At 33.0% G+C, this 15,759-nt stretch overlaps 1 protein-coding gene, 1 long non-coding RNA gene and 1 other non-coding gene across 19 annotated transcripts; 1 reads left to right on the forward strand and 2 right to left on the reverse strand.

The window, feature by feature from the left end:
- Positions 1–1,817: 1,817 nt before the first annotated feature.
- LOC149987426 (uncharacterized) lies at positions 1,818–2,980 on the reverse strand. Its single transcript, XR_016498394.1, has 2 exons — positions 2,613–2,980; positions 1,818–2,236 (listed from the first exon to the last, which is right to left on the reverse strand). It is a non-coding gene; the product is annotated as an uncharacterized LOC149987426 (long non-coding RNA).
- Positions 2,981–3,721: 741 nt separating this feature from the next.
- On the forward strand, positions 3,722–6,090 carry LOC112294944 (large ribosomal subunit protein eL20z-like). Of its 17 annotated transcripts, none has more exons than XM_073540525.2 (4): positions 3,722–3,859; positions 4,070–4,230; positions 4,460–4,566; positions 4,864–5,113. In XM_073540525.2, exons 2-3 carry the CDS (start codon positions 4,082–4,084, stop codon positions 4,557–4,559), a joined length of 249 nt encoding a protein of 82 aa, XP_073396626.1. In that variant the 5' UTR covers positions 3,722–3,859; positions 4,070–4,081; the 3' UTR covers positions 4,560–4,566; positions 4,864–5,113. The 17 variants fall into 17 exon arrangements, 15 of the variants coding, with proteins under 15 accessions (XP_073396626.1, XP_073396627.1, XP_090100597.1 ...); XR_012219484.2 differs by lacking the exon at positions 3,722–3,859 and adding an exon at positions 5,262–5,380 and having other exon boundaries at positions 3,939–4,230; positions 4,951–5,030; XR_016498393.1 differs by lacking the exon at positions 3,722–3,859 and adding an exon at positions 5,267–5,380 and having other exon boundaries at positions 3,939–4,230; positions 4,951–5,030.
- A 619-nt stretch (positions 6,091–6,709) lies between these two features.
- LOC112295673 (small nucleolar RNA snoR1) lies at positions 6,710–6,798 on the reverse strand. The gene has a single exon (XR_002973709.1). It is a non-coding gene; the product is annotated as a small nucleolar RNA snoR1 (small nucleolar RNA).
- Positions 6,799–15,759: the final 8,961 nt, after the last annotated feature.

Raw genomic sequence — 15,759 nt, forward strand, 5'->3', positions numbered from 1 at the left:
AATTCATAATTAAGATGCAGCAAAGTGCTCAAATGGAAATGGAAAAAAACTAACTTTGAAAAAATTTATGATTGCTTTATTTTCAATGGATTATCGAATTTATTAGACAAAAAAAAACGTGCAAAAATCACCAACAGTAAACCTCCAAAACTTTGACACAATTTATGAACCTCCTTCACATGGAACTAAACCAATTCATATTAAACAGTGAGATCAAAAGACACTCGTTGTGTATGCTCAATATTTTATAATCTACCATTTCAGTATGCTCTACACTTCAAAAACATAGTATGAAGTAATAATAATAGTAAAGAAAAGAAAAGAAAAGAAAAACCCCAATCACTGTAAAACACACGCTGTGATAATCACATAGAACATTAATCCTATTTTTAATGAATAACTATGTTCAACACACACATACACATATTTAGTCATTGTTCTTGCAAATTTGTGAAGCACAATTACAAAAATTGATAGTTGCAGAAAATAATTTGACCCAAGCAAAATAGACTCTGCACAGGCATTTGATACCGCTCATGAAAGTTTAGCTTCTCCTTATATGTTTACTCTTGTGTTTGATAAAAATGCTTAATTGTAACCAAATATTTCAAGATTTTAGAATAAAAAACTTTGATTTAACCAGTTAAATTGAATTTTATATTCAACAAAATCAAGTTATATCTCCAATGTCTTTGCTACTTGATTTCAATCCATTATTAATAATTTACATGCCTACTGAAACTTTTTATCAAAAATCCAAATCATGTGTATATGTATTCTTTAATAATATAAAATATCTCAAGTTTTTGTTTAAGAAAAATATGTATACATATTAAAAATTGTATTTAATTTATGGGATATTAAAATAATTCTAGTAATTAATACTGTATATAACTATTTTACATGTTGTTACTCTTCGAAAAGCCTATTGTGAATTTGATGATTAAAATATCATATTTCATTTTAATTAAAAATATTACTCTTGAAGTTCTGTTTTGCAATTAATAATATTAAATTGCAAATTACTCATAAAAAAACCAAATTAAAAATATGAACTTCTTAATTATTTATTTAAATTCAAAATACTATTTGTAAATTGACTGTTTGTACAATTCAACACATAAATATACTGGTCAATTTTTTTTATCCTTGTTAATCATGTAATTGTAATACAAAACTAAAAATTATTGTGTATATGTATATCTATACACATAAAATCATAATTTTATATCTTCTTCAGTTTTAATAACTTTAAAAATATGCACAAATGAGTTTGTGGTTATGAGCATGCACTCATCTATACATTAATATTATAAATTGAAATATAAATGTATGGATGCATATTTTTGAAATTTTCTTTCAATCATTTTATTTTATTTAATTATAAAATTTTAATTTAGAAAAATCTGAATGTCTGAATTTTATTAATAGAAGATACACTTTTATAAATTTATTTAATAATTATGATTATAATTATAAGATACATCAATCTGATACATCTAAATTACATTGAATACTTGTATTTTGATTTGAGATTTACATGAAATAGGTAACCATAAGAATAAAAACAAAACAAAACAAAACAAAACAAAAAACATGAAAAAAAAAAAAAAAAAAACTATTATATCTTCAGAAGTTGTAGTTATAAAATTATGACTGGATATTTATTTATTTTTGAAATTATTTATTTTGTATCTATTGATAACTTGCAAAAATAGTTAAAATATGCATGCACTTAAACAAATAATGTATATTGATAATTTGCAACACTCAGTGATTTGATATGAAAAATTAAATGATGATAAACATTTTAACAACAGTAGAATCTGCTAAATGTAGTGTAATGCACAGAATCTGGAAAATAAAAATTCTATTTAAATAGAGAACACAATTATCAAATGTTTGTGAAAAATGTTCTCTGTCCGATAAATTTTTATCTAAAAGAATGGATAAGAAACTAACGAACACCAAATGCTGTACCTTTTCTAAAAAAATTATTTTATTTTTCCTCATTTGTAATTTATGAAACCTCCAAGCTCAATGAATTTTCATCATCGTAGTCCACTGCACTGAAAAATTCTACCATCCCGCGAAGATTTACTGGCAACACCGACATCTTCGCAACACATCTTTCAATAGCACCCGTTCATTTTCAACTTGCAACTGCTGGTGAAATGAAACATCCGTTTTTTTGTTGGTATTACTCGTATGTCCACCCTCGTGTTTTCAGCGAGATCTGCAATATGCTTGCAGGTGATGGCAAGCATGGAACCAAGGTAAAGAATGTGGAAAAAAGTGCAACATCCGCTGCTGTCTTGCAGAAAATACATGAATGAGCAGGCAAAGATTAAGGCATGAGCGGTAGCTGAGGGCCACCCATCTGGATATCTTTATTGTGTGCATAGTACGTCAATTCTTCCATAAAACTTTATCCAGTTGCAAAAATATAAACTTAGATTGCGTGAGAGTTTTGTTGGAGGCAGCGTGATACTCCGCTGAGCTTGGAATTGAAAGGGAGCCAAAATTGATAGAAATACGGCAGAAACAGGCGATCGGTCATAGAAACTCTAGCGGCTACAAATCTTATGATATGTTGGTGCAGGAGACAATACCTGAGTCAGGTCGTCTCTTTCACGTTCGAGAGATTCACACCGCGGTTCTAAACGTTCGATAGCTGCTAATCTCTCAACAGCCAGTCGTTGAGACTCCAATTTTTCCTTCTCTGTTGCTGAAGAATCATTCCGAGCCATGTCCGCAGCTTCAGATGCAAACTTTTCTCTCTTCTCTGCAATTTTCCAGTGCCGTTCAGCCTCCTCCATTCTCTTCAGGGCTTCGGCCATTCGCTGTTCAGCATGTTGTCTGTCTCGACGTGCTTTGTTCAGTGCCAATTGTCGTCTGCAAAGCCCAACTACAACACAAAACAAACACACATTCCACTCCAAAAACAGATCTAAAACAGATCAAAAACTTTAAGTTGGAATTCCTCGAGTGTGCGGGGACGAAGGAGGAGATGTTGGCATAGAAGTGGTTTTCAAAATTCCAACAAAGTTCGCGTTCCCAAAGATCTCAGAGTTCCCTCTGAATAGCCAATCAGATTGCATTTTTGTCCCTTTATCTTATACCTATGTTGTCTTTTATAATAGATGCATATGTTTATGTGCACATGTATTTATATGTATTATGATTAAAATTTTATCTTTTTAAAATTTAAATTTTGACAAAACTATCGAAACATTGACATCATTTTTCATCAAATTAATAAAAAATGTTTTATAAATATTTTGAATGTTTTTTTTTAAATCTATTTTTTCCTAACCTTTTTTCTTTTATTAATTTCAAATAGTGGTAATGTATGTATAATAATAATAATATCCTCAAGTGAACAATACCGTTGCATATTTCTTATTTCTTTTATTTCTTTTATTTCTTTTATTTCTTTTTGTAATTATTTTTTAAAAGAAGAAGCAAATTCAATCTATTAAGTTTCATCTGTTCAAACCTTTGCCATGCTCAAACAGTAAAAATAATTTTGAAAAATAATAAATAACAAAAATATAAAATTAACCACAAATTTTTAAAACTAAACTGCACCTACAAAAGTTCCATACCCAACAAGAAAATTTCATGTCAACACAATCAAAACAGAAACATTAGATCAACTCACAATTTCCTCGTGTGCTGCAAACATAGCAGCTCAAAGTCCACAAATCCCTGCTCATTTCCAAAACCCTAAAGATGGCCATGGAAGTATGACACTTGCATGTCTGGAAACCTTCAAAACCAGCAAAGAAAGCCAACGTACTATGCTCCTTTACACTCCTGAACAGAACCCTCTTTTTCAAATGAAGGAGTGTACACAGTAAGAACCAAACCCAATTCTCTAACGCTTCTTTTTACCCACTTTATTATCGTTGAAAAGATGGGTGCCATGTCATCACCGTCAAACCCTAACCCTAGAATTCTACAGCGAGTGTGTCGCTGACATCCGCTCGCCAGTCAGTGTGTCCACGCTCATCCACTCGCTCCCTTGCGTGCTCGCTGATTACCCCGGCGATTAACCAAATGCCAGGATGGAAAATCGATGGAAGCCAAAAGGACGGGGAAGCTTAAGGAAAATCCTGACAACCCATGTGGACCGTCAAGACCGGCTGACTACGCACATTCTCTGACACCTCACAATGATCCGGTATTCGAAGGTGGATGTTTGGGAGCTATCCGCTCGCCTTCGAGGTGGTTGCCACCACGACATTGACGTGCTTCGCTTAGTCCACGATTTTGTCAGTGCTCGAATGTGCAGCTCCAGGGTTGAGTTTTTGTCAATTGCGCTTGGTGCATGATTTGTAAGGATTCTATGTCGCGGTTTTTTTTTCTGGGTTAGTAGGTGGGTGGGTGTGTTTGTGTTGGTGTGTATGGCGGATGGTGTGAAGGTTAATGGGTTTGTATTTGATTTGTGAATTAGGAGAATGTTGGCGGCGTTCTTGAAGGGTGAGAAGCTGCAGCTACCTTATGTGAATGGATGCGTTCGTGGATCGGGAATAGCAAGAAGTTGGTGGATGTAATGCAAAGGTGCGTGGAAGTTTGTAGAATTAGGACGATTTGTTTCCATTTCGTCTTGCCGCAATCGGGGATGCCACTTGAGTTAGGACGCATTTAGGTCGTAGTGGTCACTTTGGTTATTTCCCTCATCGCGATTTGCTGCGATTCTTTCTGGAACAATTCGTGGATGTTTCATGCATATTGTGGAATTGAGAGTCTTACAGTATTTGTCGTGATTTTCCTTCGCTGTGACACGAAGTAATTTTCAAAATTCGACTAATTGGCGCGCAATTTTATGACCTTACTGCTTTGGGGATGTTTGGGCAGGTTCTCTTTTGTTCTTTAAGTGTATGTAGAGAGTCTCTATTGAGGGCTTCTGTAGGAGATCAATGGTGAAGTCGGGCTTTGTGATAGGGTTGCGTATTTTAGCGCGAAGCAGCCGTATAATACAAACAGGATGACGTGACCTAGCTACTACGAAAGTTTGTGTAGAGGTGGGGAAATCATGGGACGTACCAAACGGTTTGTGATAGTATCGGCTCTAAGCCGCATCGAAATTGTTCATTTGTTTCAATTCTTAAGCTCATGCTTTGTTTTGGTTCGGAGCATGTGAATTTGATGGAGATCTCTACTACACTGCTCTGATGTCCCTTATCAGTCTTATCATTGCATATTTGATAGATTTTTGTGTCTTTTCTGAGCAAGTCTTGTCTTTTTAATTTTAGGCCAGGATCGGAGGTGGTTGATAGAAGAGGTCGCAGTCGGCTTGAAGCAGATTCAATGCAAGGTGGTGTATTTTGACTCTGTGGAGGGTTTCAAACACTGGGCATTGATATGGAGAAAAGGGAGAAGAATCCTCGGGGCCCTTACGAAGTGTTGCTGAACTCTGAAGAATATGCCTCTGATTCAGATCTACATCCTTACATTGGCATCTATGACAGACGTCTTCCTTGCTGTGGTTGTGGAGTCGGGTGGTTCTCGTTCCTTGCGGGATTCTTACTCCCCTTGTTCTGGTATTATGGCACAATTCGATTTCTACTGACCCAACATCATAACGACCCCAGAGAGAGACCGGGCCTCGCAGCTTGTGCAATTGCTACACTTGTAAGCACTGTGGCACTGGTCATCGCTCTCATTGTGCTCCTGGTGGAACACAAAGGCTGGCTCCCTTTGCCAGCTTTAGGTTGAATGGTTGCTATTGTGTTACGTTAATCAACGCTTTGTAAAGCACTATTGAGGGGTGGCCATTAGCGCTGTCTAGCATATTCCCTTCAGATTGGTTTCTGTCGGTGTTGTGAGATTGACAGCTTTCCATACCTAACAATGGAGGCTTTGCTTTAGTCAGGCGTAACGTGTGTGGACATGCACCGAAGCATTGTAAACCGATGTTGAGCAGAGAGATTGGTTTACAGTGATTGCGAGCACATGTACTGTGTAGATAGTAGAATATACCCCAAGGTTGTAGTTTTGAATGGATATTTGTTTCATTGGTTGAAATTAAGTCAATGGACGATGTAAATTTTTTTGCAGTAATTGTTTTGTTTATTTGAGAAAGGAGGATTGGTAGTGGTTACTGGTTATTTTACTGGATGCAATTTAAGGGTTAATTATTTTTTGTTACTACAGCTTTATGATAGGATGACTGAGGGAATAAGATGTCGATTGTGATAAATACATCAAGGATGGAACGCCCTGGCGAGAAAATAACGTTCAGAATCTTTTCTATTGACCTCACGTGTCATCAGAAATTAAGGACGTGAGACATAAACGTAAGAAGTGCAGAAAGAGACCGGACAGTGACGCTCTCTGTAGACAGTGAGATGTATCCAAAATCATAAGGCCCGCTTACATCAGTATTCAGCGCAGGTGAGTGAGTTGGATTTTATTTCCCAAAAGGAGTATACTATACGAAGCAGTAAAGGATCCGTATAGGTTGCAAATAAGTTTCATTTGGATTTTCGCGCAGAGGTGCATGACACAGCACTACGAAAAACACCGCGCATCCCACGATCTGAGAAAGATCTGCACTATGCTGAGAAAGGCACAGTGAGGTTTTCTATGCGACTTTTATGCACAAAGCACACGAGAAGTCCGCCTCAGGGAACACACTCTCAGATGACATGACGATCTATTAGGGTACTGATACCGAGGAACACACGATTAGGTCAAAAGGTGCTCAGAAAGACGCATTTCCGTTCAACGGGCACTGTGAATGCTCTCATACAAGAGGTGTCAGAAAAAATATGCATAATCATCACGGCACCACTGGGGGGAGTCAAACTACAAACCATCACTGGTTGCGTCGAAATGCACGCACACGCCAGAGATTGAGGGCATAACAATGCGGTGCACTGCTTGCGAAATCGAACATCACAACCTCACGACGCAAATCAAATGCTAGAACACAAGCGGCGACCTTAACGACGCAGGAAAGACAAGAACACGGCTGTAAGGAAATCAATGAGAGTTTCGGGGCTCGATGGAGTACAAATAGGTCACCGAGGCCCAAGAGACGAACGCAGAGCCGCAAGATCCTGCGTCCAACGGCAGCAGCCACTCATGCCTCCTTGAGAGACTTCACTCCGTCTATTGGATGTACGAAGTTAGGGTTTCGTTGACGACGCACGACGGTCGTCGAGACAAACAGAAAAAAGTGGCCTCGCTCTTTGAAGGAGACCATTGTAGATGGAGGACATAAGCAAAACTGAGATAACTACATTGATTATTTCTATTGAGGTGCTTCTAAGCTTTATGTCAGCATGGAAGAAAAGAAAAACCTTGAGAAATGTTTCTTATTTTGTCTTCTTTTACAAATATATATATATATATATATATATATATTATTGAAATGTTATTTCTTGAAACACTAGAATATCTCAAGGTGATTGAAAGAATTTACTTTTAATCTTAATTTTAATTTTTTAATTAAAAAAAATATTTCACAAATTATTTTTTGTCAAAAATCTATTCCAAAAGAATTTTCTTGCTTCTTTATTTTTAAAACTTAATAAATCTTTGATTAGATTAATAAATATATACTTTCCTTGAATTGAAGTTAATAAAAAAATAAAAAATATAAATACATTTATAGATTCATATATAAAAACTTATAAACAAAAGCCAAAAATATTTTTTTGGACTATTTTTTGAATTTTTTGAAACCCCAAGTTTAATAATTTTAGTCAAACTTTGAAGTTAGTATTCTTGATTATTAATAATCTTATAAATTTTTATTTCTTCTTTATCTAATGTTATAAGTATTTTATTCTTTAATAGCCAAGTTATTTCTTTATTTCTTTATTTTTATTTTTTTATAATTATTTATAAAAATATATATATTTCTTAAACTTATTAAATTAAGTTATATAAAAAATAAAAGTACTTGATAATCCTACAACTTTATTATTTTTATTATAATCTTCATTTTAGATACATTATGACATATTACTTATAATTTAATTTTTTAGTAATCTTAAATATAAATTTAATGAGTTTCATTAAGTAAAAAAATTATTCTTTTAATAAATATTATAATATTTTATAACCTAAGAATTGTAGAATATTGGCAATACTTCAAAAAGATTTGAGCTGTAAAATCCATTCTAAAAATATTAGCATGTGAATTGTAGAAAATTATAGTCTACAAAAATAAATCTTGTAATAGAATTTTTTGGCTAAAGAAAATATTTTTAATCTTATTTTTAATATATAGATATTTAAAAACAAAGATTTATTAGATTTCAATTATTTTAATTATCACACACAAAGATCTAATAATGATATTGATTATTATAAATTTATAAATTCTTTTTAAAAAAAAAGTATTGATGGTTGAATTTTTGTTTGGTATCATGGACATACATATTTACATTAAGAATTATCTAAATAAGAGAAAAATAGATATAAAGAAGTAAAAATATTTAAATTATATAATATATTATAAAAACGTTTCTTAAAAGCTTTATAGATGCAAATTTTAGTTTATACATGTCTATAAGTGATTGGTAGGTTGAATATTTAGGTAGATGATTTACATAAGGAATATTCTATAATTCTTAAGATGAAAGAATCTAGCTGTTCACTTTATCTTTTATTAATTGAAAATAGATTACTTCTTTTTCTTGATTACAAACAAACATATTAGTAGTTGTAGATTAACTACTTCTAAACTAGTATTGTTCTTAGACTTTTCTTTGTTTTTGAATCCTATCTTGTACTTCTCTAAAGTTATACTAGAGCCTATTGAAATAAAGAGTGCAATTACACAAATGCAAGAAAAAATATAGTAATTAATGCTTATAATTCATCAATTCAATTTATTACCATAAGGAGTAATAAAATTTGCTAAAAGTAAGATATAAAGATGTTAAAGTATAATCTCTTATAATAGAACATTATTCAAGTATAAAAGAACAAAAAATTGTTATGCTTGAGAAATTTGATGGTACAAGATTAAAGTTTTGAAAATTCATCAATCAAGTACAATTAATACTTGTGCTTCAATTTCAAAGTTATCCAACTTTAATATGATAAGTTAAGTTTATTAAAACACTCCTTTTAGATTTGGTTTTATTATATAAATATAAATAAATAAACAAAATATATATATATATATATATATATATATATATATTTATATTTATATTTAAATAATATGATCTAATATTAAATAATTTTGAGGTAATTTTGATAAAATTTTAATCTATATATGGAGAATATGATATAATTTGTATTGTAACTAATAAGATTTTCATTTTGCATCAAAGTAATTATTTTGTAATATTATATGCTTTACAATTCCAACAACTTATAATTGATATCAATATAGATAATATTGTATTCATCAACTAATTATTTTATAAATTATAATATAAATTAAAGAAGATGATATTGCACTCATTAGCTAATTATTTTATTGATTATAATATTAAGAAAAGAAATTGATGCTAAACTTATCTAATCCTTAGACATTAAGTCACAAAATTGATTTCACAATGAAGTGTTACAATCAGCTTTTTTAATAATGATTTAAAAACTATATAAGTAGATCTTAATATTTATATAATTTAATAGCAATACCTACACCTTTTCAATATATACATCTAGAAGTAAAAGACATGAAAATTAATACAATACATTTTAAACCTTTTATTTAAAAATAATAATAATGTTGTGAAGAAGAATTATACTTATATTGTAAAGAACCTAAGTGCATTGCATAATATTATCTAATGAAGAAATTCAACTACAAAATAAGAAACATAATTATCAAAGAAGACAATATCTTAAACAATAAGTTTGTCTTGCTACAAAAAGAATCATGTTATTGAAATCTTATAGAACATCTAGTAAATGTCATATTCTTTCTTCACAATCTTCTTCTTGTTTTATAATAGATGTTTGTTCAGGATCTAAAAATCACAAAGCTTTTTTCTTATCAAATTTAAAAGCCTCAATGAAACAGGACCGGTCTATCTCAAGTGACCAAGATCCTTCTAATCCACAACATAAAACCTTATTACAAGGTAGGACGAACTGGACCAAAATAAAATTGAATAGAATTAAACAGATTGGAACATAGAAGATAAAATTGAATAATTAAAATTAGAATAAAATATAATAAAATAGGAAGATAGAAAATCTAATTATATTAAAAAAAAGATCTAAAGCCATACTTGCTTAAATGCTCCTAAAGGCCATGACCAATCTTATTTATACTTTGTTCTATTACCTTGGATTTTTTAGAATGTTTTTAGATGATGGATCCCACTTAAATAACTACCTTAAATTCTTTTTAGAAGGTTCTATGGTGGATCCCACCTAAATGACTATCCTAAATTCTTTCTAGAATGTTCTACAATGGATCCTATATGAACCACTAACTTAATCCGAATTCTAGAAACTTCCATAAGTTCTCAAACATGGTTCTAACTATCTATCTCTATGCGTCAATAATACAAATATCTTATCTATACCCTATTATAATTAATTCTCCTTTTCTAATGCGAAACGTCATCATTTCACTTCCAATGGTATTTCCAAATTGTTTCTTCACAATAGGTGAAATTTTGTGCAAGTTCTTATATTGCATCATGGATAGAATAACCTTTCTAAAGAACTTTGTACTGAAGTTGTAGACGTCCAGTGCCATGACAAAAGTAGTGATGTTCCAAAATGTTGTCCACTTCATATTTTTATTGGTCATCAACTATAATTGGTAGTGGTAGTGATTGATGTCGATCTAGAAAGCACTTTGGCTCAATATAAAATTCCTTCAATTACAAAACATGGAAGACTAGATGGACCCAAATATGTGGCAGAAGCTCAAGGATGTATGCGACATTAGAAATCATTGCAAAAATGTGAAAAGGTTTGAGCTACCAAGGTATTAGTTTATAAATTTAGGGTGATTTAGCAAGTGGTAAGTTGGCGTTGGAGAATAACATGTGATCACCTTCCCAAAAGATCTTATGTTGCCAGTAGTTAACTTTACACTGCTTTTGTCAATTCTATGCAATAAAAATGTAGTATTGTATTTCTTGTAAGGCCATTGTAAGTTGTATAAATTCCTTTGTTGTTGAATTATTGGTATTGATGGGACAATAAAAAGTTATTGGTATAATCAAATATTGAGCAATGTTAAAAAAAAATGGTGATTAATTGGTACTTTCTTGAATACTATCATTATAAGCAAATTCCAAAGATGTCAAGTATTCAACCCAATCATTATGATGAACCACCACAAATATGTACAACATATCTTCTAAGGTTTGATTTACACGCTTTGTTTATCCATCTATTTAGAGATGAAAGACTGTAGATATGGCAAATCGTGTACCTAATAGTTTGAGCAAGGCTTGCCAAAAACTTCTTGTGAAGTGTGGATTCCAATCTGAAACAATGATACAAAATAATATATAGTGAGAAAAGATAATATCAAAGAAAATTTGTGTAAATGATGGGATATTAATATTCAACTATATAACAGCTAAATGAAATTGTTTCAAGAGTCAATCTACAAAAATGACAATTGTGATATAATTATGAAGTATTTACAATAAACACCTGATAAGATCCATAGTCATCTATTATAAACGTATCGTAAATAATAAAATTAGTAAAAATAATTTAAGAGACGTTGCATTGAAAGCTTTATTACATTGACATGACTTGCAAGAGCATACAAAAGCTCAAATATCATGATCTCAACCTACCCAAAACTATATCCTTGATATCCATTCTAAAGTCTTATCTCACCGAAAATATCTAGATATTGGGATGTCATGTCTCTCTTAAAGTATGCACATGGAAAGTATAGCATTATCAGGTACATAAAATTACTTCTTGAAATGGAGCAAGCCATCACTAAAACTATAATCTTTATACCATATATTGTCCACTTTTAGTTGATTGTTAACCATCTTGAAATAAGCATCCAAATGCATAGCTTCCTTCCATCTTGTCTCTTTGGTTAAATTTAAAATGATACTATTAATAGTAGTAATTTCTTTCTTATCTCTTAATTTATCTTTCTAATGTAGTCTCTACAATAAGCTATCAAGTAAAGTCCATTATCGCCCTTCCTTATACTTAAGGTAGATATCAATAAGCTACAACTATTTTTCTTATATTGATGTTGTGATTTCATATTTTCTAAATACAAATCATGTAATAAGAATTGATGGTCACTCCAAACAACCATTGGCTTCTCCAATCAATAGTGTCATTACATCTTTGTAACATGTACAATTAATAATTACTCTCAATATGTATAGTGTAATTGCACTCTATCCTTTTGAGCTTGTATTGTCGTATTATGTGTTGTATTACTCAGGAATGCACCGGGCACCTAGTTGTAGAAGGTGAGATTAAGTTTCAAAAGTTGTCAAGAAATCCTAATAGGTTTCATTCATGCAAGAAGAATATAATCTGAATTTCAATTCAAAAGTGCTTAAAACACTCTTCTTAGTAGTATTAACCATACATAAATCCCAATTACCTTTTTACTTTCATATTTAAGCAATTTAGATTTTTCTTGTAAACCCCAATCCTAATCAGTGAGCTTTAACAAGCTGTAACTTCCAATCCGACCGTCCACTTGATGTAGAATTTTTCGTACAATTGCCAATGCAAGTCTTTTAAATGCTCAAGAATATTTAGCCCAATCCAACTTACGGATTCTAAAAAAACCTCCAAAAATTGCACCAATGTCACTCGGCAATGTCACGGCCATAATCATATAAGCTAATAATTACATATAGAAATAGGTAGAAGTAAGTAAAAGTACGTAAAAGTAAGTTAGTTCTATAGTATTTAATATAGAAGCTTCCTAGAAACTTCTTAGACGCTGCTTTGACTTCATAGGTGTCTTTAATTGACTTTTTGGATTAGAAACGTGGTCAACAAGTTGGCCATGTGCCACACATGTTGTTAACTTGAAGATCAAGCTAACTATGTGGCCCACACATAGAAAAACTTGCCTTGTATATTGGGAGCAACGACCAACTCCAGTGCAAATACTGAGTGGCCAGGTTCAGTCACCCCGTTACAGTTAGTCGGGGCATACAGAAATGCTCCGTTCGATTTCAATAACGGGAGTCACCAGGAAGGAAAAGGACCAATTCACGCGACAGGTGAGCTTGGTTCGAAGAGCCAATAGGATCCAATTTTGAGAATCCAATCCGGGTCCTCTTATCCAATATGAGACCTGAATTGGTCGGGCAACCCAATGCGATCTAATTTCGAGAATCCAATCCGGGTCCTCTTACCCAATGTGAGACCTGAATTGGTCGAGCAACCTAATGCGATCCAATTTCGAGAATCCAATCCGGGTCCTCTTATCCAATATGAGACCTAAATTGGTCGGACGACTCAATGTGCACCCGAGTACGGGGTTTCGATTCTGTTTCAGGGTATCCTATTCTCTGTGCCATTTCGAAAGCTTTGACAGCGGGAGCCAATTTCGGATCTAAGCTCTGACGACGGGAGCCAATTTTGGATCTAAGCTCTGACGATGGGAGCCAATTCCGGATCTAAGACGGAAGATTGAAGAAATTCAGAGGATAAGGTTAGGGGGATAGTTTTTTGGGGGGGTTTTTTTTTGAGAAGGATTGTGGAGAGCTAGCTTCATGCTTCGGGTCGGAGAAGGAAAGACAGAGAATTGGACTTTTCTTTTTCATAGGGTTTTTGGGAAGACGGAGGCAATCGTTGCTGAAGTCAGTGTTGTAACGGTGAATCAGGATTTTTAATGAAGTGGGTTTGATTACTCTCGACTGTTTTGTGAAATCGAGTTATGTCCGTGATTGAAAAATTAAAGAGGTGTCTATAGGATTGAGTATGCGGAGTGAATGAAATTTATTGGGTTAATCTAACAAGACAGTCAGTGGATACAAGATCGTAAGTACAAAGCGGTATTGGAGGTTCTCTATAATGTCTAGAGACCTATCGGTTGGGGTAAAAGGGACTTCGGCGAGCAGTCAAAGGACATCCGTATAGATTTACGGTGTGTTCTTGCAGTTGTTTATATTCCAGCAGTCAATAACCGATAAACTGCTTGAATATTGGCGAATCTCCATACTACCTTCTACAGCCAGACGCCCGGCGCGTTCTCGAGCAGGAAAGCACGTAATACGACACCATAGTGCCCATCCATGTTCCATATCAATTAGCCACCTTTACTTCATATAAAGATTTTTAGACATAAGGTTTATCTCTGAACTATGGTCAATCAAAGCAACAACCGGTTCATCCATATCTCCAATCTTCACTAATGCCTCTGTAGTTGCTCTAGCCCAATGCTTTCAAGTATAATGATTTGAAACATCTCTATCTTTATTACCGTGATCATCAAAACGTATCCTTTGATTATGACTCCTTTCTTTACTTATTGATTGTTTGTAACAATTATCGAATACATCTTCTTCACCTTCATATATGTATGCATCAATAGCATGATTTAATCCAACTTCTCTCGCTATTTGCCTCTTTCGTTTAATATTGTCAATAATGATATCATAGAATTCTTTCTTGGCGATTCCTAAAATTTCTTTCAATGTAAACTCAATCTTAGCATTGAGCACACGTTCTTCAAGCACTCTCTTTAAATCTGTTGCCGCTTCAATATTAGAGAGTAGTTTATAAGTTGTCAATTTACTTTTATCTTTTATCTCCTTTGTTTTTTCTTCCGATATTATTGAAGTATCCTTTGTGGGTAATTCTTGTGAAGTTGATGTACGAGCCTTATCTCCTTGAGTTTGTCTTTTAGAAGAATTTCTTTCTCTTGAATCATCAAAATTTCTTCTCCTCTTTTCTTCCATTAAAGCTTCATGTTGGCTTTTAGCAATATATGCATGTACTGATAAAGCTTCTACAGGATCCTCTCAACCCGTAGTACCACAAATTATTGCAGCAGTTCTTAATAAAGCTTCCCGTGGTATCTTCTCTTTTTGCATTGTAGAAATAGCAGAAGTCTAAAGTCCACTTGGTTGAACATTTCCAACAAAACTCTGTCTACCATCATTATCCACCCTAATTCCATAACTTACAACTTCTATTGCCGTAATTCCATGTGTTGTCAAATAATCTTTAACCAATGCTTTCATGCCTCCTTTATCAAAGTTGGTTTGGAGAAAATCACTAGTGTCTTTCAATGCAACCTTCCCATCTTTACAATAAACAATGCCTTGTTGTACCATTTCATTAAATTCACCACAATCTTTTTGAGAATGAGAATCATCATCACACCAAATACATCTTTGTACATACCCTTGTTTAAAAGTAGCCTTTGAACTTATTGTAGAAGTCTTTTCTTTAAGCCTTGCAAGTTTGATTTGAAGATCTCACATCCCTTGTACAATCTCCTCAAGTTCCATATCTTCTTTCTTTGGTGTAGCTAATGGAGGTTGAAGAATAGGCACATTCAATCTTGTAGTAGGTATTGGAGTCTTTGGTACTTGTACCACTCTTTGAGTACTAAACCTATCCTTTCTCCTTTCTTTTTTTGCAAGTAATCCAATAGCATTGTCGGGATAGAGAGAATTTACCTCAAGAAAACACTGGGCTTCTTGCTGTCACTAATCATTCAATTAAGCTTCAAAATAAGGAAAGCCCTAAGTTTATATATAAATTTTTTCTTTTGAGCAATTACACCAAATACACAAGCCTCAAGTAACCAACAACACCCAAAATATGATAAAATTCTCTTAAACCTTGTATATTCTTATG

This window comes from Physcomitrium patens, chromosome 18 (genome assembly GCF_059467195.1).
Source record: "Physcomitrium patens ecotype Gransden chromosome 18, ASM5946719v1, whole genome shotgun sequence".
NCBI classification, from domain to species: Eukaryota; Viridiplantae; Streptophyta; class Bryopsida; order Funariales; family Funariaceae; genus Physcomitrium; species Physcomitrium patens.